At 42.2% G+C, this 25210-nt stretch overlaps 1 protein-coding gene across 4 annotated transcripts in view; it reads right to left on the reverse strand.

Annotated features, from left to right (window-relative positions):
• The window catches only part of MAGI3 (membrane associated guanylate kinase, WW and PDZ domain containing 3), a 274835-nt gene that overhangs the window by 81863 nt on the left and 167762 nt on the right, over positions 1-25210 (reverse strand). For all 4 annotated transcript variants that reach the window (XM_061631977.1, XM_061631976.1, XM_061631979.1 and 1 more), the window contains 4 exons: positions 15261-15470; positions 13310-13484; positions 8350-8429; positions 5059-5116 (listed from right to left, as the gene is read on the reverse strand). In XM_061631977.1, coding sequence (XP_061487961.1) covers positions 5059-5116; positions 8350-8429; positions 13310-13484; positions 15261-15470 — 523 coding nt within the window. The remainder of the gene's footprint in view (positions 1-5058; positions 5117-8349; positions 8430-13309; positions 13485-15260; positions 15471-25210) is intronic.

Genomic DNA, 25210 nt, shown 5'->3' on the forward strand with positions numbered 1-25210 from the left:
TCACAACCTTTTAAGCTCACTGTCCGAGACCAGGTGTTTGCAATCAGCCTTCCCTCTTTTGAGAGCTTGTGGTTGAGGCTGACTGCCTCCATTGTTCCAACACCATTGGGTATATCCTCTCTCCTGGGGTTGGAGTAGCTTCTTGGTCACTCTCTGAATCTGACAGGATGACTCCAGCAGGGTCCTGCTCCTTGTCTGAGGGTGAAGGGTCTTGAGCTGCCTCACTGCTCATCCCTTCTGCTGGGTCTGAAGTCTCCCATTCCCCTTCATCTTCTGTTGAGTCCTCCAAGGGAGGCATGAGTCCCATGCTACATCTATATGAAACTGCTGGATGCAGTCATTAGATTTGCAGCATTGTGTTATCAGTATGCTAATGATATCCAGCTCTATTTCTCAGTTACATGTGAATCAGGAGAGGCAGTGACAGTTCTGAACTGATGCCTGGATGCAGTGGTGGGCTGGATGAGGGCCAACAAATTGAGATGAATCCTAGTAAGACAGAGACACTGTGAAAGAGTGGTTTGCAGGTCTGAGAGTTGGAGAATTTACCAGTTCTTGGTGCAATTGTACTCCCACTGAAGGAACAGGTACACTTGGGCATGATTCCAGATCCATCTTTGTCACTAGAGATCCAGGTAACTTCTGTGGGGAGGAGCACCTATTATCAACTTGAGTTCATACACCAACTACTCCCTTTCCTGGAGTAGGCTATTGTGATTCATGCATTCATTTCATTCATCATTCATTTTCATTGGTGATCACTCGTAGTCGAGTAAGATTGTCTTCCAGGGTAAGGTCTTTAACAGTGGGTCCGTAAGTGACTGTGGAGGCCAATTCTGGATCCACACAGTCACCCACAGTGAGGACATAGGTTTCCAGATGGAAGATGGTCACGATGAGGATTTGTTTGACGTGCCTTCCGCTTAGCTCGTTTGTCCCTTTCGCCCTGTACTCGTGCTTCTTCAAAGTCCATAGCACCTTTGATAATGGCCAACCTCCAATTGGGACGCTCAGGGGCCAAGGCTTCCCAGTTCTCGATGCTTATGTTACTTTTTTTAGATTAGCTTTGAGAACATCTTTAAACCTCTTTTGCTGTCCACTGATATTCCCTTTTCCATCCTTAAGTTGGGAGTAAAGTAGCTGCTTTGGAAGACAGTGATCAGGCATTCGAACAACATGGCCGGTCCAGCGATGTTGATGTTGGAGGATCATTGTTTCAACACTGGTGGTCTTTGCTTCTTCCAATACACTAACATTAGTCCGCCTATCTTCCCAAGTAATTTGCAGAATTTTCCGGAGGCAGCATTGGTGGAATCTTTCAAGAAGTTGGGAGGGGCGTTTATAGATGGCCCATGTTTCATAGGCATACAGTAAGGTCGGTAGTCCAATGGCTTCGTAAATAAGCATTTTGGTCTCCCTGCTGTCATGGCCCCGTCTGAGGACTCATCAGACGAGGATGACTCGGGAGTAACAGCAGCAGACTCAGAAGGAGAAACGGAGGAAACTCCTGAGAACCCAGCTCCTTCTCCCCCTCAGCTGCAGAGCATCCCAGACACAGCTGAAGCCCTTCAGCCAGGCGCAGACAGTGAACAGGATACTCCCCCCTCACCTGCAGAACGTAGACAACAGAAGGTCAGGCAGAAGAGGGGCAGGCCTGTCCACTTAAGGCCAAAACGCTGATGGCTCACACCTGCTGACAAACCTGCTCCTTAAAAGACAAACCTTGGCTTCAGCTTGTTGCTGACTACAACGTCAGGCGTGGCTTTGTGTGTTTCCAGATTCCCTGAACCTTATTTTGGACTGACCCCATGGCAATTGAACCCAGACCTCTACTGACCTCGCTTTTGGACTTCTGGCTTGGCACGTAAGCTTGGAAAGGGCCTTGCCCTTATCACACTTCATCCTCGTTAGCCTGGCAGATTTATGACCAAGCTGCCAGCTAAGGACTTTCCCGCCCTGGTAAATACCCAGGAATTTCAAGCCCCCGCCTGCACTGCTGTCTCGGTGCAGAGCTGACACCTGCGAATATCCTGATCCTCAAACACTCTACACTTCATTCGGGAGAATTTCAGCATCTATATCAGCTTTTACAGAGAGATGGCTGCCAAGATAAAAAAAGTGATTGACATTCTCCAGCGTCGCACCATTAAGCTGGATGGATGGTGCTACAGAGGGATTGGTTCGCACTTGCTGATGAAGCACTTTGGGTTTTTTTATATTGAGCGAGAGGCCAAGCTTTCCATATGCTTCTGCAATGACATTTAGGATAGTTTGAAGATCTTCCTCTGAATGTGCGGAGACTACATTATCATTGGCATATTGAAGTTCTACGACAGAGATTGTAGTTACCTTAGTTTTTGCTTTCAGCCTACTGAGATTAAAAAGCTTTCCATCTGTTCGATTTCCATGGCAGTGGGAAGTTTCCCCTCAACAAGGTGTAGAATCATGGCAATGAAAATAGCAAATAAGGTAGGAGCAATGACGCATCCCTGTTTGACACCTGATCCCACTTTGAATGGATCACTTTGAGAGCCATTGCTATCCAAAATTGTCACCTTCATGTTGTCATGGAGGAGTCGCAAAATATTCACAAATTTATAAGGGCATCCAATTTTCAGAAGGATGGTCCAGAGAGCAGTTCGATTTACAGTATCAAAGGCTTTAGTCAGATCAATAAACGCCATATACAGAGGTCGGTTTTGTTCCCTGCATTTTTCTTGAAGCTGTTGTGCAGTGAAGATCATGTCCACTGTCCCCTTGGAAGGGCAGAAACCATTTCTGGATTCAGGGAGAATGTCTTCTGATATAGGTAGGAGGCGATTTGCAAGGATTCTTGCAAGGATTTTACCTGCAGTAGCTAGAACAGAAATGCCTCAGTAGTTCCCACAATCTGTTCTATCACCCTTTTTGAAAAGAGTGATAATTATGGCATCCCTAAAGTCTTCTGGGATCTCCTCCCTCATCCAGATTTTTTGGATGAGCTTATGAAGTTGTTGTGTAAGTTCAGGCCCACCTTCTTTGAAGACTTCAGCAGGAATCCCATCAGGTCCACTAGCTTTGTTATTCTTCATTTGATTAATGGCTTTACTGACTTCATCCAAATTAGAGGATACTGCAAGCTCATCTCTAATTTGTTGTTGTGGGATTTGTGAGAAGACCTCACCAGCCACATAAGATTTACGATTAAGGAGGTCATGGTAATGCTCTTTCCAACACAGTGCAATAGACTCTTTGTCCTTTAGAAGTTTGGTACCATCTATTGAACGTAAACGATTTGTACCATAATTTGTTGGCCTGTAGATGGCCTTTGTGGCATTGAAAAAGCCCCGTGCATCATGAGCATCTGCAAAATGCTGGATTTCTTGAGCTTTCTTTATCCACCAGGCATTCTTAAGTTCTCTAGTTCTTTGGACCTCAGCCTTTGCACTGGCATAGACTTAGCAGCACAGTTAATGTCTTTTTGCCATATCTGGAAGGCTTTCCTTTTCTTGTCAATGATATGTTCAATCTCACTATCATTCTCATCAAACCAGTCCTGATGTTTCTTAGTTTGGTATCCAATAGTTTGGTTCACATGCTGCAATAATGGATGTCTTCAGTTTCATCCAGTGGTCCTCGACATTTTCAGGGAGTTCTGTACATAGATGTTTCTTGAGAGTTGTTTGAAAGCAAGCTCGCTTAATAGGATCTTGAAGGACGTGGATGTTCATTTTACGCCTTGGTTTTCTTCCTTGGAGCCTACGTTGAGGAACAATATTAATGGCCTTAGTGGATCGAATTAATCGGTGATCTGTCCAGCAGTCATCTGCACTCCTCATGGCCCTAGTGAGGAGTACATCACGACGATCTCTGGCATGGACAATTACGTAATCCAGGAGATGCCAGTGCTTCGACCAAGGGTGCTTCCATGATGTTTTAAATTTATCTTTCTGGTGAAAGAGTATGTTTGTAATAACAAGATTATGCTCTGTACATTTAGTCAGAAGTAGAATTCCATTCAGGTTGCTATTGCCAACTCCTTCTTTCCTAATGGTTTCTGGCCATAAATCAAAATCACGCCCAACTCTTGCATTGAAATTGCCCAGGAGGATAATTTTATCTTCCTTCGGTATCTCTGATAATAACCTCATGATTGGACTACTATGTGGTTCTATGAGGGGCTTCCTTTGAGACTGGTCCAGAAGCTGCAGCTGGTACAAAATGCTGCAGCCAAGTTGATAGTTGGACTGGAGTACCTGGATTCAAAGAAATTACACCTGGGCTGAAGAAACTGCAATGGCTGTTTATCAGCTATCAGGCCACAGTCAAGGTCTTATATAAAGCCTTGAGCAACTCAGGGTCAGATTACCTGAACTGCCACCTACCCCTGTAAAGACCTGTAAGATTACTGAAATCAACTGGGGAAATTTTACCTGTGGCACTGTCCCCTACAGAATATCACACAGTTGTGGCCTAACAGGCATTTCCCATCATTTCTCCTCCACTGTGGAATGTCCTTCCATTTCTCAAACGTAGAGTATCATCCATCAGTTGCTTCAGACAACTTGTAAAGACACATCTTTGTGCCCAGGCTTTCCCTAATCCATAAAATTGGACTCTATTATTACTGTATTCCTGATTTTATAATGTTTTACTGGTTTCACGTTGTATCTATATTGATAATACTGTTTTATAGTTTTTATGTTGTATTATTGTATACTGCTTAGAGATTTTTAAATGTTAAGCAGCTTAGAAATGCTTTTAAATAAACAAACTAAATAAAAACTTAGCCCATGGGCTGGAGTTTCTCCATCTAAAACGATACTTCTGCTTCACTTGCTGTAGGAATGAATATATCCATCTATCTATGGCAAATTGAGCCATACTATGTGCAGAGATTATTTGATTCTTCTGGACGATATGTTAACTAAGCCATCTAAAAACCAAGAGACTATTATCCTCCTAACCATGGGTTATAAACAAAACAAGAAAAGTAGATCTTTGCATTTATTATATATCATGCCATGTTTCTCGATGATGTTATAAAATTCAGCTATGAAGAAGCGTGATAAAACTTACTCAACATAGTATGTTCCATACTGAGGGTCTTCTATTTTCTCCCAACCATAAGGAAGCTCTGTGATTGGAAAAGGAGAATGGAGTGTATTACTTAAATAGATTGTTTACATCCTACCCTATCCTGTGGGCTCAGGCAGTTTACAACAATCTTATCTGTATTAATCTCTGCCCCCAAAAGGCTCACAGTATAAGTGTTCAGTTGGATGGCTTGGTAAACAATGTAGGGCAAACTGAAAGCACACTTTCCATGCACTGACATCTCCTTGCTGCTGTTAATTTCCTTTACCCCCAAATTGAGTTCTTCAAAATACTTTGTTCAAGTTCTGCTGAGCTCCCTCTCCCAGTTTCTCAGACCACTAATATCTCAGACCACTAATACACAACTAAAAATAAAATAAAATGAAACCTCCTACAATTCCTCCCTCCCACACTATTTTTGCTACTCCTTTTTAAAAAAAATCTGGTCCTTTTATAACATGCTATGAAAGGGAGGAACACATTTCTAGTACTGGCAGGGTTGCCACTGTAAATGGAGATGGTGACAATTTCCTTTGCATGCTTCTTCCCCCTGCTTCCCATGGGAGTCGCTTCTAACTTAGATTGGGAGGGGAGGGAGCCCAGTTCCAGCAGATGAAGCAGCAGCAGGTTGAGGTGGAGATGGTTCATCTCGCTCATTCTGAAACTCTACAAGGAATGTCACCTCCTATGACATGAGTGGAGAAATTAGACTTTGGCTATCACAGATTTCCTTTTGGTTTAGCAAATATTTTTTAAAATAAGATGTTCAATCAAATAACCACTTTGGGTTCTATACAATATTGGTCATACAGAGAATAAATCCAATGAATTTAATGGTCACGACTACATGAAGTACATTAATTTTTGAAGTATATTTTATACTTAGAGAAAATATAATACAAAGCTGAAGACATAATAAAACAAGAAGCAGAAGCAACCATATTAGAAAAAGAATACAGTAGGGCCCTAATTTTCAGTGTTCCGCTAATACGGCAGTTTTCAATTAGAGTAAGGCCCCACTCATACAGCACTTGTTCCACTTTTGTGGCATTTTTTGGGCATCGGGCACCATTTTATTGACCGAGTTCCGCTTTTTGGCAGGTTTTGCTTTTAGGCAGGGGTCTGGAATGTAACCCGCCGTATGAGTGGGGCCCTACTGTACTATGTAAGATATTTTAAAGCTATTGATACAATATACACAATATACAACATTGTTTCCAACTATGTGTACGGTTCAACATTATTTTGTGTTTTATTGCACCAATGCATTGATCTTTAAGTTGCGTATCTTCCCTTACTCTGACTATGTTAGTTATCTTTACCATTTGTAACACTTCCCACAATTGAACTATCCAGTCCTCTAACGTAGGTGGACTGGTTCCCCCACCCCCAACTATAACTAATAGCCATTCATGCAGCTGTTACCATCTCTTTATCTTCCTCTAACACAGAGGTTCCCAAACTGTGGTCTGTGTGCTTCATGCTGGTGAAGAAGACCAGGAGTAGTGGATGCTTCCTCATTGTTACTCTAAGGCTTTTCACCTGATGTTGTTACCCAGCCTCCCTTCTCCCTTGGGGCTAGCAGTGAATACCACATTCACCCTTGTTTCACTCTCTTTTTTTCTTCTAAATCTTTCTCTTGGGATGTGGAAGATTACTGGATGTGAAAAGTCCCCTTCCCCAGGAGGTAGAGTGGTAGCAGCCTCTTTTACCCAGCCCTCCAACTCTAGCTGCGGTAGCTACAGAAGGAGGGGTAGTTATCTCTTTCCCTCTTCACCCTTGGCATCCATTCTGGGGACCATTCTTGCCCTTTGCCTCTTCTGATATTTGTGCATGCCTGTGAGCCAGGGCAGTAACAGAGTCTAGTCAAATAAGCAAGAGCTTGATAAACAGGATTCTTCCTTTCTTACAACTACTGTCATTCCCCTCTTACATCTTCCACACATCCTTTCTCCTCCCCCATTTTCTAGCCCCCTTTAACGAACCACTACAACCCCTTCATTAGCAAAAATGTTCATCCTCAGCTACCTGGACATTCTCAATATGAGTGAAGGAGGGGGGCAAAAACAAAAATTTCAAGGCTGCAAACCATGATGCTCACTTGCAAGTAAGCGCCACAGAACATAGTTAGGTTTCCATTGAGTAAAAGTGCATAGGATTTTAAGGCTGCAGCCCTAAACACATCTACTATTGATCTCTGTGGGGCTTACTCCTGATGCTTGGAATCAACTACATGATGAAGTTTCAGGAAAAAAGAGAGACAAAACTGGGATTATTTGGGGGAGGGGAAGACCAAAGGAGGCAGGCCCGGGACTAGCAGTCAGTCAGGTGGGGCACGGGCTGAAGGCCCTAGCTGCTTCCAAGGGGCCCCTGCCTATACCTGCAGGTTGGGGCCAAGAGAGTGGAGCTCTGTGATCTGATCTGGTGTCGGATCACAGAGCACGATTTGTGACCACAAATCACGCCCTGAAACCAGATTCTGATTGTGGACCACACCTGAAGAGCCCTTGCCTAGATCTACAGGCTGGGAGGGTAGAGCTCCGTGATCAATGATGGCATTGGGGCATGGAGTGTGATTTGCAGCTGCAAATCATGCCCTGCCACCAGTCACTGATCATGGTGCGGTTGCTCCACCAGCCGCCCAGACAACACACCCCCTGCGGCTGGTGCGGACTTCTGCATTGTCATGTCAGTGAGTGATGATGTCATGATGTAGGAGGCAAGGTGGATGTGGGGGGGTGTTGGTGGTTCCCGACAGCCTACCCCAATCTGATGCTGGTCTTGAAAGGAGGGGAATGGGAAATACTGACAGGTTTGAAGGGATTTTTTGCAGATAACAGAAATCACATCTGTGGAGTGCTTTGAGTACAAGCCTTTTCAGCTGTTTCCCACTCCTTATGCTGATTACTTGCCCTTTGCAACCAATCCCATCTACATACAGAAATCCCTCAGCAAATCCCTCCCATTTTTGTTCCATATGCATTCATTGCATTAAATATTCATACTGATTTTTCATTTTATTTTTATTGCTTCTTTTATTTCTTATATATTGTATTACAATTTGAATTCCATAGGATTCAATACAACAAAATACAATATATAAGAAATAAAAGAAGCAATAAAAATACAATTAAAAATCATACAACGTCTAGCACAATGCATGACAAATGCTACAAGAGGCAGAAAAATCATTGTGGTCCACCAAGACCCTTAGCAATATGAAAGTAAGCTGAATTGAACCCAACGTAAGAAATTGAATCCTGAGTTTCTAACCTCCATCTTCACAATCTTCAGGAGCTTTGGCTTTTTTACAAAGACGAGGATCCAGCCAGGTGGTGGTTTTGGTGTTGTGACTGTGGGACACAGAGAATTTAGTTAAAGATTATTTATAAAAGCCCCTTTCACATATACTGAGAGGCAAAACAGATTCTTACCTATTATACAATCCCATGTGGGCCACATCTGAATGATGCAATACACAGGCAACCTCTATCACAGCAAGGTGCCAACTGGGTGCAAAACGGACCATTGGTCTCACCTGGTGGTTTTCCCAGGTATCATGCCATCACATGGGTTACAGCACCATCTAGCATCCGAAGGCAAGAATATACTGAAGTCAAGACCTTGGGGCAAGCAAGCCCCTCCCACTCCAGTTCATTCATGACAAGGCCGAAGTGAGATATATGAGAAAATATGAAAGGCCAACAGGCCTACCAGCAAGGAAAATAGAGACACTGTCTCAAATAACACAGAACTACATTCATTCTTAACAGAACTAGAAAAGTCTGGACTTGACCACACAGCTCAAAACAGTGTAACTCTGAAGAATAATAATTTGAAAGATGGTACAAAATACCCAGACATCCTCCAATGGGGAGGGTCATGATGGCATGATACCTGGGAAAACCACCCTTCAGATGAGACCAATGGTCCGTTTTCCCCAGGTAGCATGCCAGCACATGGGATGTACCAAAGCAGCCCCAATAAGGAGGGACCACCCACTAATTATTTATCAAAAAGAACTTGTTGCAGAACACACCTCCCAAAGGAGGCATCGGCAGAAGCTTAACAGCCTATTTTATAATGCCTTATAAAAGAATCTGGAGTAGATCATACAGCCGCTCTGCAAACATCTGCAAGAGGTGCGTTAGTTGCAAAAGCAGCTGTAGTGGCTGCAGACTTAGTCAAGTGCGCCCTTCATAGGAGCAGTGGTGGATTCAGTTTGCAAAGATTGGAGGCCTAAAGTGTCCAGAACTCTACGAGCGAGGGGAAGGTAGTCGGCCAAATCAAAAAGGTGATAGGATGAGTCCTCCTCCAGTTCTGAATCACCGCTCCACTCATCTCCGTCAGCTTGAAGACAATTTGAAGGATCCTTCAATCCGGTCATCTCATCGCTGGATCCTGCCTCTAGCGACATCGAATGGGTTTGGTGAAGGTGGTGGAGATACATCATTACAGCTGCAATGTCCCATAGCGCTAGAGTGCTGCTACGCACCCTGCTAAAGCAATGGATTAACATGTAACCGTGACTGTGCTTGGGAGAAGAAGCCCAGTACGTCCTGCAACTGTGAGAGAAATTCCAGAGCCAACAGCAACCCCAGTAGAGGGGCAAGAATGGCCATCTGAGGATCTGAGGGCACTGGCTGCACTTGGTGAGGTAGAGGTGGTTGCCCTTGTTGAGGCAGAAGTGCAGGGGTCTCATCAGATTGGTGGGACGTATGAGCTCTAGCCGCTGACATGGGTTGAGTCGGATAGTCCAAAGCTGGCTGGCTAGGGAACCCTTCAAATTCGTCCTCTGATGACCCGGCGGGTGAATGAAAGAGGGCTGTTAATCTCTCTTCGCCAGCATCCTCTGAGGCCAGGACAGACACGTATCGTGCTTATCTGGCAGCGCTGTGGCTAGATAAGTGTTTGGTTTTAGCGACAGCCTTGGAGTGGAGTCTGGGTTGCTTGTGCTTTGTAGACTTGTGATGCGATGGGGCCTTGCACAACTGTTTTGCCCGTTGCTTGGGCTGCCTCTGGCTGCTGATCCGTCATCATATACACGCACAAAGGTGGGAGATGCGGTATGGAGAGGAGCTTCAGTACACGTCCACGGGCGAGGGAAGTGGTAAAACCCCAAGTGCACTACTGGCGACTAAGTGCAAGGAAAATCATGCTCAGGTACACACACAGCGGGAGAGATGCAGTACTGCTCCTGTGCACTTATATATGTAGAAGTCTGTCTGTGTTCTGGGCCTCTCTGTCACTTTCTGCCTTTAGGATTTTTTTATATATAACTTTAGAACAACCTTTTCTAGATATCCCCTTCACTAAACAGTCCATACACAAGAAATGTGAAGGTATGAGGAGGAACAGGAAAAGAGATAAGCCGAACGTTTCCTTAAATTAAAAGAGTGGGAAAAATGGCAACTGACAAAATGGCGCCCATCCAAACAGGCAGGAGCAGGCCGCTCAAAAAAGGCTCAATGACGGCTGTCACATTGCCTGAGGAAACTCCAGATGGAGCAGTGGAGGTATCCAGCCTGCGTTTGCTGTCACCAGGGAACCAAAACGTGAAAGAGCTGCCGCTGTGAAAAATAAATAGCAGCCACCGTGTTCTCCTTATGGCTGCAGTAGCGAGCCAGGTGGGGGAGAAATCCTCACTGCAGCCACATTCTCCTTACGGCCGCAGTAGCAAGCCAGGTGGGGGAGAAATCCTCGCTGTGCAGGATGCCAAGCGCGCCGCAGCTGTGATGCAAAGGCTGCAATACAGGGAGCCACAACCATGAGCTCCTAGCAGCCAAAAAGAACAAAGCCGCCACTGATGAGGTAGAGAGGGAGCTGGTTTCTAGAACAGGCTCCACCGCGAACTCCTAGCAACCAGAGAGAAAAATAGCTGCCACTGCAAAAGACAACAGGCGCGTTACAGCGGAACCAGGCAGCAAAAGATGGCTCTGCCTGACGGGGAACCGTAGCCGCTGCTGCCCCCAAACGACAAGGCGAGGAAAAAAAGATAGGTACGGCAGGAAAAAATGGGGAAAGACCAAGCAAAAAAACGAACCCCCTAACTATTCCCAACTATCCCAAAGGCAGAGTAACAGTGAAGGGGAGGGGACATGTGGAAGCACAAACTTGCACACACAACCCCAGTCCCACACACTCTCACTCACAACTTTCACACACACTTAGCTTAGCTCTAAATGCTATACTAAATGTGGATATAACTGCCTCGGACAAAGGCAAGAATGAACTGGAGTGGGAAGGGCTTGCTTGCCCCAAGGTCTTGACTTCAGTACATTCTTGCCTTCGGACGCTAGATGACGCTGTAACCCATGTGATGGCATGCAACCTGGGGAAAAGATCTGTAACACATGGTTGCTTCATTCATGAAACTAGAGCTTGTATGAAAGCAGGTTTTGTGGAAGGAAGATTCCTAAGCAATCAATTTCACTTATACAAATATTCCAAAATAGGAAGCTAGCTACAAAATGCAACTGTATTATGCAATTGTTTGAAAAATACCACCAATGTCATTTGTGATGAAGATAGCCAAAGAGGAAAAATACATTCCAAAAGTGATGTATTTATGACATGTTTGAGTTATGTTCTTTTGTACACCTTTGAGACAGGAATTTATGCAAGAAAAAAATGATAACGACTAGGCAAAAATGGTTTCTAAATTATGTTCAATGGTCACAGTTTATGCAGTTTTTACTACAAAACAGTAGGCTTGTTCGGTGTGAGGTTAACTTAGGTTTCAGTTGTCAAAAATGCTGGTAACTTCTCAGAATTCAATATATGATGAATTCAGTGATTCTGCGTAGCTGTGTAAGTTCAGCAGAGAACAAACAGACCTAATGAAACAAAAATACACATGTCCCTTCTGGCTCTCTTTATAACGGACATAAAAACATATTCTATTCAGCTTGATTTTTAGAAAATTTACCTATGTAAAGATACAGAATCTCTTGTGTTTAAGGTGTTGAATGTTCCAATTTTGTATCATGATGGTGACAAAATATCAAGAGTGGTTTTTTTAAAAAAAGTTCTCAAAATATTCACATTTTATTTAACAAAATTTATATACCACTTGATTGTAACAAAACCTCAGTGGTTTACAAGAAATACTAAAATTATCAATAAAAACAAGTAATTAAAAACAACTAAAGGCAATTTAAATCAGCAGTAAACTAAAAACAGATTAAAATAGATCAGCATCTATGTGTCTCGATAGGCTTGCCTAACAGCAATGTTTGAAGCAGGTGCCAAAAAGAATACAGTGAAGGTGTCTGTGATGTCAATAGGCAGAGAGTTCCAATGTGTAGGTGCTGCCACACTAAAATAATTATTTCTTACAAGTGTAGAACAAGTGTTATGTGGCACCTGTAACACAGCCAGTTCCACATAACTGACGAATTTCTACTAAGACTTATGAATCTCAGAAGATAAAACTTTAAGAATGAAAGCTTTAAAATATTTCATACCATTTCACTGATTAATCTGTCACATATTTAAATATGGAGTTTTGCAGAGCTCCCTCCTATAAAAGGAAGCTTCATGTTTATTGCATTATTCTGAGCAATCTATATAGTTCTTTGATTTTTGGGAAATGCATTTTCTAAAGAGAGAAGAAATTTGTTCTTAGAAGTGAAAAATGCAGTACAGTTGCCCTTTTCTCCAAATTAACTTTTGTATTAGAACATGACAACATTATCTCTTAGGATATGGGCAGAACAATCCAACCCACCCACCCCTTAACACAGGGCTAGTGGGGGGGGATGGATTAGGCAGATGTGTCCCTCTGCCCCAACTCTTCTTCCACCAGCTGCTGAATGTGTAAGTGGGTGGCCCACCAGTAGGAATCAGCAGAAAACCCTAAAATGGGGCTGATATTGCCCAGGATCCACCAGGTCCCAAGCTGGTCTCACTGCCATCTGGCCCAATCCAGAAATGATTACTATACCAGCCTGTACCTGGTGTAGCAATCAGCCCAGATCAGTCCCAATCATCCTCTATCCATTCATCTGTGGCTGCTATGAGCAGCAGGGTCGCAGATACAACAGTGGCTCCACTGCTCCACAAAGCCTTGCCGGGGGGGGGGGAGGAAGTTAGGATTTTGCCCTAAAAGTTTTAGCCCTTTAGTAAGTCAATTTACTGGCAAAAACAATATCCTGTTAAATCAACTAAAAATCTTCTATCACTTCAATCAATCAATTCTAAATTGCTCACAACAGTACCAACTTGTACTCACTCAATGAAGTAGATCATGCCTGTGTCTGTGTAGGCCATCTCCCAGTTCTTGGGCAGAGGCTCTAGGTTTTCTTCCCTTGATAAATAGTTTCTGAAATCCATCAAACTACTTGTCTGACTGTAACTGGGAACAGGCTTCATCCACTCGGAAGAATCTGAATGTCTCTCTTTGTTTTCTGCAGTTGTTTAAAGAAAATCATTAGTTTTGTCATATCTTCATGCTGCTTTGCACACAAAGGCACCTTCCTGCCTTGCTTATAAAGAAAATGTCAAGCACAGAATTTCATCTGTATTGCTAAGCCATATTATTTTGCTGATGTGAACTTTATATCAATGAAATCTGAATTATATACTATACTTGCAGTACAACAGATTTTACTGTCTAGGTCCAGGCTGAAAACAAATATTGGACTAGATCTATGTAGACTATTTAATTGCATTTCTCTGCACAGCTCATTACTTTCACTGCCCATTAGATAATGTGCATGTTCTCTTTCTCATGGAACCAAACCCGGTAAATGATTTTAATGGGTAAAGTACAGGAAGTGTCAATAACTTCAGTTCTGCAGCTTATTTAGTTAACAAGGCCATGGTCCACATTTTGGATAATTTTGTCAGATGTGTTAAACCACAGTTTTGAGGCCCTGACTTATAGAGAAGAATTGCATAGGATTTGGTAAAATCAGCTTTTAAACAGAATCTTTCAATAAAAGCTGAATGCCATGCCTTATAAAACCAGTTGCTGGAAGCCTCAGGAGGGGAGAGTGTTCTTGCACTCAGGTACTGCTTGCGGGCTTCCCCCAGGCACCTGGTTGGCCACTGTGAGAACAGGATGCTGAACTAGATGGGCCACTGGCCTGATCCAGCAGGCTCTTCTTCTGTTCTTAAATTATGTTTTACTGTGACAGATGAGCATTGCCATGTTAGAAGTTTTGTATCCTGAAATTCCAAGAGAAGATAAACACTGAATTCTCTTCCTTTTCAAAAGGAAAAACAGTTGCAACCGAAGAGACAATTGCTCACATACTGTTTCTGGTAAATTAAATAAGACTTCATTCAAATCTATTTGTGGTCAAAGTCTGAACTTAAACCCTGCAACCAAGAAGGGGCGTAATTAGTTCAATTTAGACATCATGGCCAAACATTTGATGATCAGAAACATGCTGTGGTCTTATATACTATGGCAAACCATGGTACTACAAACAGCACCATGGAGGAGGCAAACAGCATGCACAAGGGGAAGAGAACTCACAAACTGTAGCAAACTCTTGTTTGGCCATGATGTCTGAATTGAGACTGACAATGATGGGCAAAGGATACTTGGAAGTTTGAGGCTCACAGAGTATTACTTTGCTCTTCTTTTTTTATAAACTTCTTAGAGAACTTCTCACCCATCCCAACTGATGACAGAAATATTTGTTAAGAATAAAAGCCCTTACATGGTTCACAATTCCAAGTAACATGGCAAATAGGAGATACTAAGCAAGCTCATGGGAAAACTACCAAATCTCAATTTATTTATTTTTTAGGAAGAGGACTGTGTTAAGAACAGAGTAAGAGAGTAAGACTAAGATCTAGGTCATGGGGCAAACTAGAGGATATACTGTTTGGTGGAAAAAAACCTTTTCAAGCTTCCCCACACCATCCTATTTTTCCTTTACATAATTTAGACTTGGTCTTCAGGAATGGGGAGCCTGTGGGCCTCCATATGCTGATGGGCTCCACCTCACTCCAGCCACCATGGTCAATGGTCAGAGATGATGGCAGCTGAAATCCAGCAACATCGGGGGGGGGCACAGACTCCACATTCCTGATTTAAAGTATAATTTGTCCTGAGCTACAGGAATAGATGAGACAAGAAAAAGAAAATATAGAGAAAACAAAGTACAAATAAAGCACTCAGTTTCATTTGATATTTATCTAAGTGTAATCAAGAATCTATATGCACCAACCTGTGCCTCCACTACCATTAATGGCTTCCTTTTCTTCCTCCTCTTCTTCTTCAGGAAGAGAACTGTCCATTTTCTGCATCTTGCTGACTGATGTGGTTCTTTTTCTTTGAGATTCTGGGTCAAAATCATTATCAAAAATCACTTGGTCTACTGGATCTGGCTGAAATGGACTTGGCTCAGCTGGAGGTTTAGGTGTACCATAGAAATTACCTTATTTGTATATACAAGAGAAAAAGCATGTGAACAGTAATTACAAATAATAAGGATTTCTGCAATGTACTTGTATCATTGTAATTTTTCCATAAGCATTAATTGCCAAATTTGAACTTTGGCACTAATTTATATTTGGTTAATATGCCCTGGAATTACATATAATAGTCAAAATGATGCTTTCTCTCCTTAAAAATTATGATGTGAATTAGAAATAATAACTGGAAAACAAAGATGTCAGTCTTAATAATTTTATCTATACTAAATCTTCCAGATATCTTTCCATAATGGTCACTCTACAGATGTGACTGCTACTGGTACAACATACTTTTCCACAGGAAATGAGGAATGTGTGGATGACTTATCCAAAATTATGAACATATACATACACTTGGGAACCCCGATTAGGCCAGAGCTCCTTCATGTGTATTTACAGAGGTTTAAAAGAAGCGTATATGTTATATTCACTTTATGTATTTGATATAGGAAACTCTAGTTATACCAGTGTACTGCAGCATACTCTATATATGAAGTATGATGATGCCCTCACTTTAAAGATAGAAAGCTTTCCGGAAACTTCCCAAAATTCTAACACAGGGATGAGAAAGCTATTGTCTCCCACTGAGGGCCCCTCTCCATGCAAAATTCAAAGGTATGTATGTGTGACAGAGAAACAGAACGAATGGTTGACAGATGAGTGTGGTTTGCTTGTGTGTAACTGTGAATTGTTGGCTCTGGTCCTGCCCACTGCTGGCATGCTGCAGCTTGACACACAATGACATATTGTCCCCAAAGGAATGTGGCCTTCAAGGAGAAAAGGATCCCTAACTCTGTTCTAACAGAAGCTTCACCCCACCCAACACAATTAAAAGGTAATGGTGGACTATACACACTGTCTATGTGTGTGTTGTGTGTGTCTAATGTGCTATGGTGACCCTATGAATCAGCAACCTCTAATAGCATCTGTCATGAACCACCCTGTTCAGATCTTGTAAGTTTATGGATTCATTTATGGAATTGATCCATCTCTTGTTTGGTCTTCCTCTTTTTCTACTCCCTGCTGTTTTCCCCAGCATTATTATCTTTCCTAATGAATCCTGTCTTCTCATGATGTGTCCAAAGTATTATAGCCTCAGTTTCATCATTTTAGCTTCTATAATAATAATAATAATAATAATAATAATAAATTTAATTTTTGAGTCGCCTATCTGGCCGAAACCACTCTAGGCGACGTACAACATTAAATTCAACAATACATAATAATACAATACATAATAAAATACAGCACAGTCAACAATAACCATTTTAAAAAGCGGCAGTACAGGGCCATCAATAGACAATTTTAAAACAGTGATAGTTCTGGTTTAGTTTCTTCTAAACACCCAATTATTTGTCTTTCTTGTGATTGATGGTACCGGCAAAGCTCTCCTCCAACACCACATTTCAAATGAGTGGATTTTTCTCTTATCCACTTTTTTCACTGTCCGACTTTCACATCCATACATAGATATCGGGAATACCATGGTCTGAATGATCCCTGACTTTAGTGTTCAGTGATACACCTTTGCATTTGAGGACCTTTCCTAGTTCTCTCATAGCTACCCTCCCCAGTCCTAGCATTCTTCTAATTTCTTGACTATTGTCTCCATTTTGGTTAATGACTGTGCCGAGGTATTGATAATCCTTGCCAAGTTCAATATCCTCATTGTTGACTTTAAAGTTACATAAGTTTTCTGTTGTCATTATTTTCGTCTTTTTGATGTTCAGCTGTAGCCCTGCTTTTGTGCTTTCCTCTTTAACTTTCATCAGCATTCGTTTCAAGTCAATACTAGCTTCTGCTAGTAGTATGGTATCATCTGCATATCTTAAATTATTGATATTTCTGTTGGCGAGTGCATGTATAGATCAAACGTGGTTTGAATCCAAGAGCCGTTTAGAACAGGAATAAGACAGGCCAGGCAAGTTTCTTGTAAGAGTCTTTTCTAGGCAAAGACATTAGACACGTCTCTCTCCATTGACATTTCTTCCCCCACACTGAGTTCCTGCCAGTTCCCACCTTATCACACTCTCAGTCAGCCACTGACCTTGATTGTCTGGAACTCTGTTCTCACAGCTTAACCCTTCTGCTTCAGGTTTCTCTCTCTCTCTGCTAAAAAACCTTGTCTGTGAGTCTCACAACCTGCGTCACTGACCAACAGCCCCCACCTGAGACTTACAGACTTCAAAACATCATGTTACAATTATTACATTTCTACAACATTAACTTTTCAGTACAATACATTTCAGTACATGGTTTGTTTTCTTACAGTTTCTATTTACAGTTTCAGTTCAGTTCAGTTTCTCTTTATTCTTTATTTACACAAGTTTCACAGATTCATGTTTGTTCACTTTTATTTGATAATACAGTTATTTCATTCCTCAACACAAAACTTCCACATTAGATCCATTGTTTCTTTATCTATTGGTCCCTCTTTTTCCCATTCTACTGGAATTTCATCTGTCTCATTATTCTGTTGTGTAACATTAAATGCAAATCTCTGAGGAGGTTGACCTTTCGTTTTTCTCTCTGATTTCCTGACATTATCTATTTCCATTTCTTCTTCACTCTCAATTTTACTCGAACCAGCACCACTAGTACTAGGCATTTCTGTATCATGTGTTGTCATGTCTTCACTTCTCAGTCTTAACAGTACGTTTGCCACTATGAATTAAATCTTTTAATGCAGTTTTTAATGGAATTTGCTGCCCGAAAGGAACATCCGCTGTTTCCTGTTTGTTTTCACTCTCTAGAATCACTGTTTGACTGTCTCTCCAAGGTTTATCTATCACCTTTATGTTTCTGCTTAACACTACTTGTTGTTTCTCAGGCAACCAAACTCTGTAATATGAATTCTGAAATCCCAAAATGCGTCCTGCCTGCGCTCTTGACTGTTTTGCAACATGTACCCAGCATTTTGCCCCAAAACGTTCTATGTGTTTCACCCTGGGTTTTCTTCCAGTCAGTTTCTCATAGGGAGACATGCCTATTGTTCTGTGCATTAGGCGGTTCTGAATATAAACAGTGTACAGAATACATTCACCCCAATAAGTGTTATTCATATCAGCATCTGCTAGCATTGCTCTCAATGAATCCTGCAATGACCGGTTCCTCCTCTCTGCCGTTCCGTTGGAGGATGGGCTGAAGGGAGCAGTGAGACTTTGAATTATCCCCTTCTTTTCCAAATATGTTTGAAATGAATTACTGGTAAATTCACCACCTCTATCTGATCTGATATTTTTGATAACAACCCCATGTTGTGTTTCTGTTCTCTGTATGAATGCCTTTAATTTCTCTTCTGCATCACTTTTCTTTTTCAATAAGAACACATGTGTAAATCTGGAGAAATCATCCACAATCACTAAATAAAACCTTGCTCCACCTTTTGAGCACTGAAAAGGTCCAGCTAAATCCACATGTATGAGATGATAGGGTTCTGTAGTCGTGCTTTCACAGCTCTTATTTACTGGATTTACAGTCATTTTTGTTTTATAACATACCTCACACTCATCCACATGCTCACAGTGTTTTAACTTCAAATCTTGACTATATTTTGGGGTGTTTTGTATCTTTTGGAAATGGGTGTGTGCCAGTTTTCTGTGCCATTCATGGACACAATTATCATGTTTCTCTTTATTTACGGCTATCCAAGCACACATGTGTTTATCAAGCTTGCACTCAACCATAAACATTTGATTCTGTAATTTCCCTTGCATGCATATTTCACCATCTTTTCTCACAAAACATCTATCCCCTTCAAATGTAACTTTGCAACCTATTTGAGCCAGTTTTCTTACTGATAGAATGTTATATTTTAAACCAGAAATCAATAATACATCTGTTAAAATTCCCAAATTACCCATCTTCAGCGTTCCTCTCGCAGTCGCGTCCTGAGTCGATCCGTCAGCCAGATAAAGCTTCTCCTGCGTCGGCTTTGAAGTGTAAAATAAACTAGAGTCTGTGATTAGGCAATTAGACGCTCCACTGTCAAGAAGCCATTTAGAGTTAATGAGTTTATTGCTCTCCTTAGAAACAAAGTTCACGCTTGCTCTCTGACTTTCAAAGTTTCTGTAATTCCTCTTCTTTAAACAATGTCTCTGTATATGCCCACGTGATCCACAAAAATAACATGTTTTAGTCTCTTGCTTGCTTCTTTGATTTTGGTGTTGTACAGACACAGTCTCAGTTTCTTTTAATTCTATTTTCTTATTCTCTTGCCTCCTATTCCACTCTTGTTGAAGTTTCTGTTCCACAAAGTCCAAAGTCAGATTCCCGTCAGGTTGGCTTTCCAGACCAGAAACCAGCACGTCCCATTTTTGATCAAATGAAGATAACAGGAGATAAACCATCTGTAAGTCATTATGATGCACGCCTCGATCATGGAGCTCAGCATTTAATCTACGAAATTCAGCCAAATGCTCTTCCATAGTCACATCATCTGTAAAACGCATCTGATATAGCTTCCGTGCTAAACACAGCCTGCTTCCCGCAGTTTGCTGTACATGCGCGGCTCTCAACTTTTCCCACATCTGATTAGCCGTCGGCTCATTACTCACCAGCAACAGTTGTGAATCTGATAGCCCCAGAGTAATAAAAGCCTTCTCTTTCTCGTCTTTCTTCAGCCACGCTGCTGAAGGAGCTGCCGGAGGGGTTTTTTCCACGACATCATTCAAATCCTCTTTAATCAGAACTGCTCTCATTCTCCATTTCCAGCTGGAGTAATTTACAGCATTCAGCCTCTCCATCGGCATCCCGGATAATAGATTTACAGCCATGTTGCCCACTCTTACTTGCCTCTCACTTGCGCTTTGTTTCTCTCTGCAACAACGCCACTTCACCGGCTCTCGAACCCGCTACCACGCCTGATAAGCTGGGCCCATAACCCCTGTTGGCGAGTGCGTGTATAGATCAAACGTGGTTTGAATCCAAGAGCCGTTTAGAACAGGAATAAGACAGGCCAGGCAAGTTTCTTGTAAGAGTCTTTTCTAGGCAAAGACATTAGACACGTCTCTCTCCATTGACATTTCTTCCCCCACACTGAGTTCCTGCCAGTTCCCACCTTATCACACTCTCAGTCAGCCACTGACCTTGATTGTCTGGAACTCTGTTCTCACAGCTTAACCCTTCTGCTTCAGGTTTCTCTCTCTCTGCTAAAAAACCTTGTCTGTGAGTCTCACAACCTGCGTCACTGACCAACAATTTCTCCCTCCAATTTTCACACCTCCTTCATCTTTGTCCAATCCCACTTTCCGTATGATATGTTCTGCGTATAGATTAAATACATAAGGTGATAAAATACTTCCTGCACTGCATAAAATCTATACAATTCCTCTTCTGCGTTTGCCATTGGAGCATAGACTTGGATGATGGTTATGTGAACAGGTTTGCTGCTGGATCTCATTGATATCACTCAGACCTTGTGTTACAGCTCCTAATTGCTTTTGCTACCTCATTTCTCACTATTAAAGCAACCCCGTTTCTTAATTTCTCATTTCCTGCATAAAATATTTTGTAGCTGCCTGAGTGAAAATGTCCCATTCCCATCCATTTTAATTCACTCACGCCAAGTATTGTAATGTTGATATGTTCCATTTCTTGTCTGACAATTTCTAACTTTCCCTGGTTCATGCTTCTCACATTCCATGTTCCTGTTGTGTACGTCATACAACTCTGGACTTTCCTTTCGCATCTGTGCACATCAACCTCTGGGCTTACTTTTGGCTTTGATCCAGTTGCGTCATTAGTCACAGCGCTACTCGTACTTGTCCACTGTTCTTCCCCAGTAGTTTGGTGAGTGCCATCTGACCTGGGGGTCTCATCTTCCAGCACTATCTCGTGTTGCATATTGTATAGTCTATTCATACGGTTTTCATGGTAAGAGGAATTCAGAGGTGGTTTACCATTGCCTTCCTCTGAGTCTGGATGCATCTTAATCTGGTGTCTCAGCTTTGTCCTTTACACCTTGGGTGACCCTGCTAAAAGTCTAGCCTCTTGGTCTAGACTCCTGATGGCATTGCACTCAGCTTCTTCAACACACTCAAACCCCTTCAACACATTAAGGTGTGCATCCTAGAGGGGGACTGTCTAAGTACTCAAATATTTTTCTAGATTACAGGGATGATTGACTAGCATGAAGCTACCCTGGATAGTGAATTACTATAATTTTCAAACACACAAACATATTTCTCATAATGCAGTTGAACAGAGTAAAATACTAAATCTAAAGTGGCTGCTCTTTATGGGCTTTCTAACAAATAAGTGATTTGTTATTTTACTTTGTACTTAGCGCCCCAGAATGAGACCTGTAGAAAATATGTGAAGGAAGAACAGAGAACAACAATGAAAACAAAAATCAATTCCATTTTTACACACAGCACATAATAATTAAGTGATGTGGAACAATGTGCAAGTTTTGGCAAACTGAAGCTCAATCCAGACAAGACTGAGATGCTGTTGGTGGACGGGTTCTCTGATCGGATGGTGGATATATACCCTGTCCTGGATGGGGTTACACCCCCCTAAAGGACCGGGTTCGTAGTCTGGGAGTCTTTTTAGACTCTTCCCTCTCACTTGAGGCTCAAGTAGCCTCGGTGGTTAGGAATGCGTTTTACCAGTTTCGGTTGGTAGCCCAGCTACGTCCCTATTTGAGTAAAGAGGACCTTACATCAGTGGTACATGCTCTGGTAACCTCACGTTTGGATTACTGTAATGCACTTTACGTAGGGCTACCTTTGAAGACAGTTCGGAAGCTACAACTAGTGCAAAATGCGGCGGCCAGATTGCTGACAAGGACCAAGCGGTCCGAGCATATAACACCTGTTCTGGCCAGCTTGCACTGGTTGCCAATATGTTTCCGGGCTAGATTCAAAGTGTTGGTATTAACCTATAAAGCCTTATACGGTGCGGGACCACGATACCTTGCGGAACGCCTCTTCCGATATGAACCGGCCCGTGCACTACGTTCTGCTACGAAGGTCCTCCTCCGGGTTCCAACTCACAGGGAGGCCCGGAGGGTGATGACAAGATCTAGGGCCTTCTCAGTGGTGGCCCCCGAACTATGGAACAGGCTCCCCGAGGAAGTACGCCTGGCGCCGACTCTGCTCTCCTTCCGGCGCCAGGTCAAAACCTTCCTATTCTCTGAAGCATTTTAAGTTACACTGATTTACTTTTTAAAATGTTTATTGTATTGGATTGATGATTGTATTTTAGTATTATTTTGTTATTCATTGTATTTTTATGCTATTTTATGTTCACCGCCCAGAGAGCTATTGCTAGTCGGGCGGTATATAAATTTAATAAATAAATAAATAAATAAGAGCAAATTTATTTTTATGAAACACAAAGGCAACATCAGAAAACACTCCTCAAAGTTTAGTTCCATGCTTTCAGATGGCAGGTTCTCCAAATAAAGCTATTAGCTCAATAGTGCATTACACCTAAAAATACTCCTATTTTAATATGCTGCCTGACTTCAAGAATTTCAACAATATTTTCCAATAAAATAAGTGCTCTGGAACAAAAATTTAAACAATCAGCTTTCACTCCTTAATTAATTATATGATTCAAAGACTCCAGCTATATTTTGAAAGTAGAATCATAGAATAGTAGAGTTGGAAGTGGCCTATAAGGCCATCGAGTCCAACCCCCTGCTCAATGCAGGAATCCAAATCAAAGCATTCCTGACAGATGGCTGTCCAGCTGCCTCTTGAATGCCTCTAGTGTTGGAGACCCCACTACCTCTCTAGGTAACTGATTCCATTGTCATATGGCTCTAACAGTTAGGATGTTTTCCTGATGTCCAGTCGAAATCTGGGTTCCTGCAACTTGAGCCCATTATTCCATGTCCTGCACTCTCGGACGATCGAGAAGAGATCCCGGCCCTCCTCTATGTGACAACCTTTCATGGACTTGAAGAGTGCTATCATATCTCCCCTCAGTCTTCTCTTCTCCAGGCAAAACATGCCCAGTTCTTTCAGTCTCTCTTCATAGGACTTGGTTTCCAGTCCCCTGTTCATCCTTGTTGCCCTCCTCTGAACCTATTCCAGTTTGTCTGCATCCTTCTTGAAGTGTGGAGACCAGAACTGGACACAGTACTCAAGAAGAGGCCTGACCAGTGCTGAATAGAGGGGAACTAGTACTTCATGCAATTTGGAAACTATACTTCTGTTAATGCAGCCTAATATAGCATTTGACTTTTTTGCAGCCACATCACACTGTTGGCTCATATTCAGCTTGTGATCGACAACAATTCCAAGATCCTTCTCACATGTCGTATGGCAGAGCCAAGTATCCCCCATCTTATAACTATGCATTTGGTTTCTTTTTCCTAAGTGTAGAACTTGGCATTTATCCCTGTTGAATTGCATTCTGTTGTTTTCAGCCCAATGCTCCAGCCTATCAAGGTCCCTTTGAATTTTGTTTCTGTCTTCCATGGTATTAGCTATGCCCCCCAATTTTCTATCATCTGCAAATTTGATAAGCATGCTCTGTACCTCTTCATCCAAGTCGTTAATAAAAATGTTGAAGAGCACTGGGCCCAGGACCGAGCCCTGTGGTATGATTTCGCAAAGATAATAGACAGCGGTTCTGAGAGTTCCTCAGCCAGTTCCTTCAATACTCCAGGATGCAGTTTATCGGGCCCTGCCGATTTGAACTTGTTCAAAGTGATTAGGTATTCCTTGACCATTTGTCTATCAATCTCAAGGTCCAATCCTGACCCTTCTACTTCATGTTTCCCAGGAGGGTCACAAATCCTTTTTTGGGAGAAGACTGAGCTAAAGTAGGAATTGAGGACTTCTGCCTTTTCTTTGTCATCTGTTATCATTTTGCCATCCTCACTGAGTAGCTGTGCTACCATTTCTTTTCTCTGTCTTTTACTATGGACATACCTGAAGAAAGCTCTTTTGTTGCTTTTAGCATCTCTTGCTAACCTCAGCTCATTCTCAGCTTTAGCCTTCCTGACACCATCCCGGCCATTCCGTGATACCTGCCTGTACTCTTCCTTTGTGGCCTGCCCTTCTTTCCACTTCCTGTATGTGACCTTTTTGTTTTCAGGTCATCTCTAAGCTTTTTGTGAAGCCACATTGGCTTCTTCTGTTGTTTCTCCCCCTTTTTTCCTTGTTGGAATTGCTTGCCATTGCGCTTTTAGAATTTCCTTTTTTAGAAACTCCCACTCATCTTGGACTCCTTTTCTCATTAGGGTGGCTTGCCATGGAACCGTACTTACAATTGTTCTGAGTTTATTAAAATCAGCTTTCCTGAAGTCCAGAATGCGCGTATGGCTACTCTCAGCTTTTGCTTCTGTTAAAATCAAGAATTCAAGTATGGTGTGGCCACTTTCCCCCAGAGTTCCCGTAACTGCCACTTCATCCACCAATTCATCTCCGTTGGTTAGAATCAAGTCACGGATAGCTGATCCTCCACTTTCTGTAGGAGAAAGTTATCTCCAACACAAGTCAGAAATTTCTTGGAGGGGCCGTGTTTGGCAGAATTTGTCTCCCAACAGATATCAGGATAATTGAAGACCCCCATTACGAGTACATCATGCCTCCTCGAAAAATTGGCAATTTGCTTTTCAAAAGTTACATTCTTGTCTTCTCCTTGATTGGGTGGTCGGTAATAGACTCCAAGCACCACATTCCTTTTATTACTTGCCCCATTAATTTTAATCGAGATACTCTCGGTGGAACTACCAAGCTCATCT

Source organism: Rhineura floridana, chromosome 6 (assembly GCF_030035675.1).
Source record: "Rhineura floridana isolate rRhiFlo1 chromosome 6, rRhiFlo1.hap2, whole genome shotgun sequence".
Taxonomy (NCBI): Eukaryota; Metazoa; Chordata; class Lepidosauria; order Squamata; family Rhineuridae; genus Rhineura; species Rhineura floridana.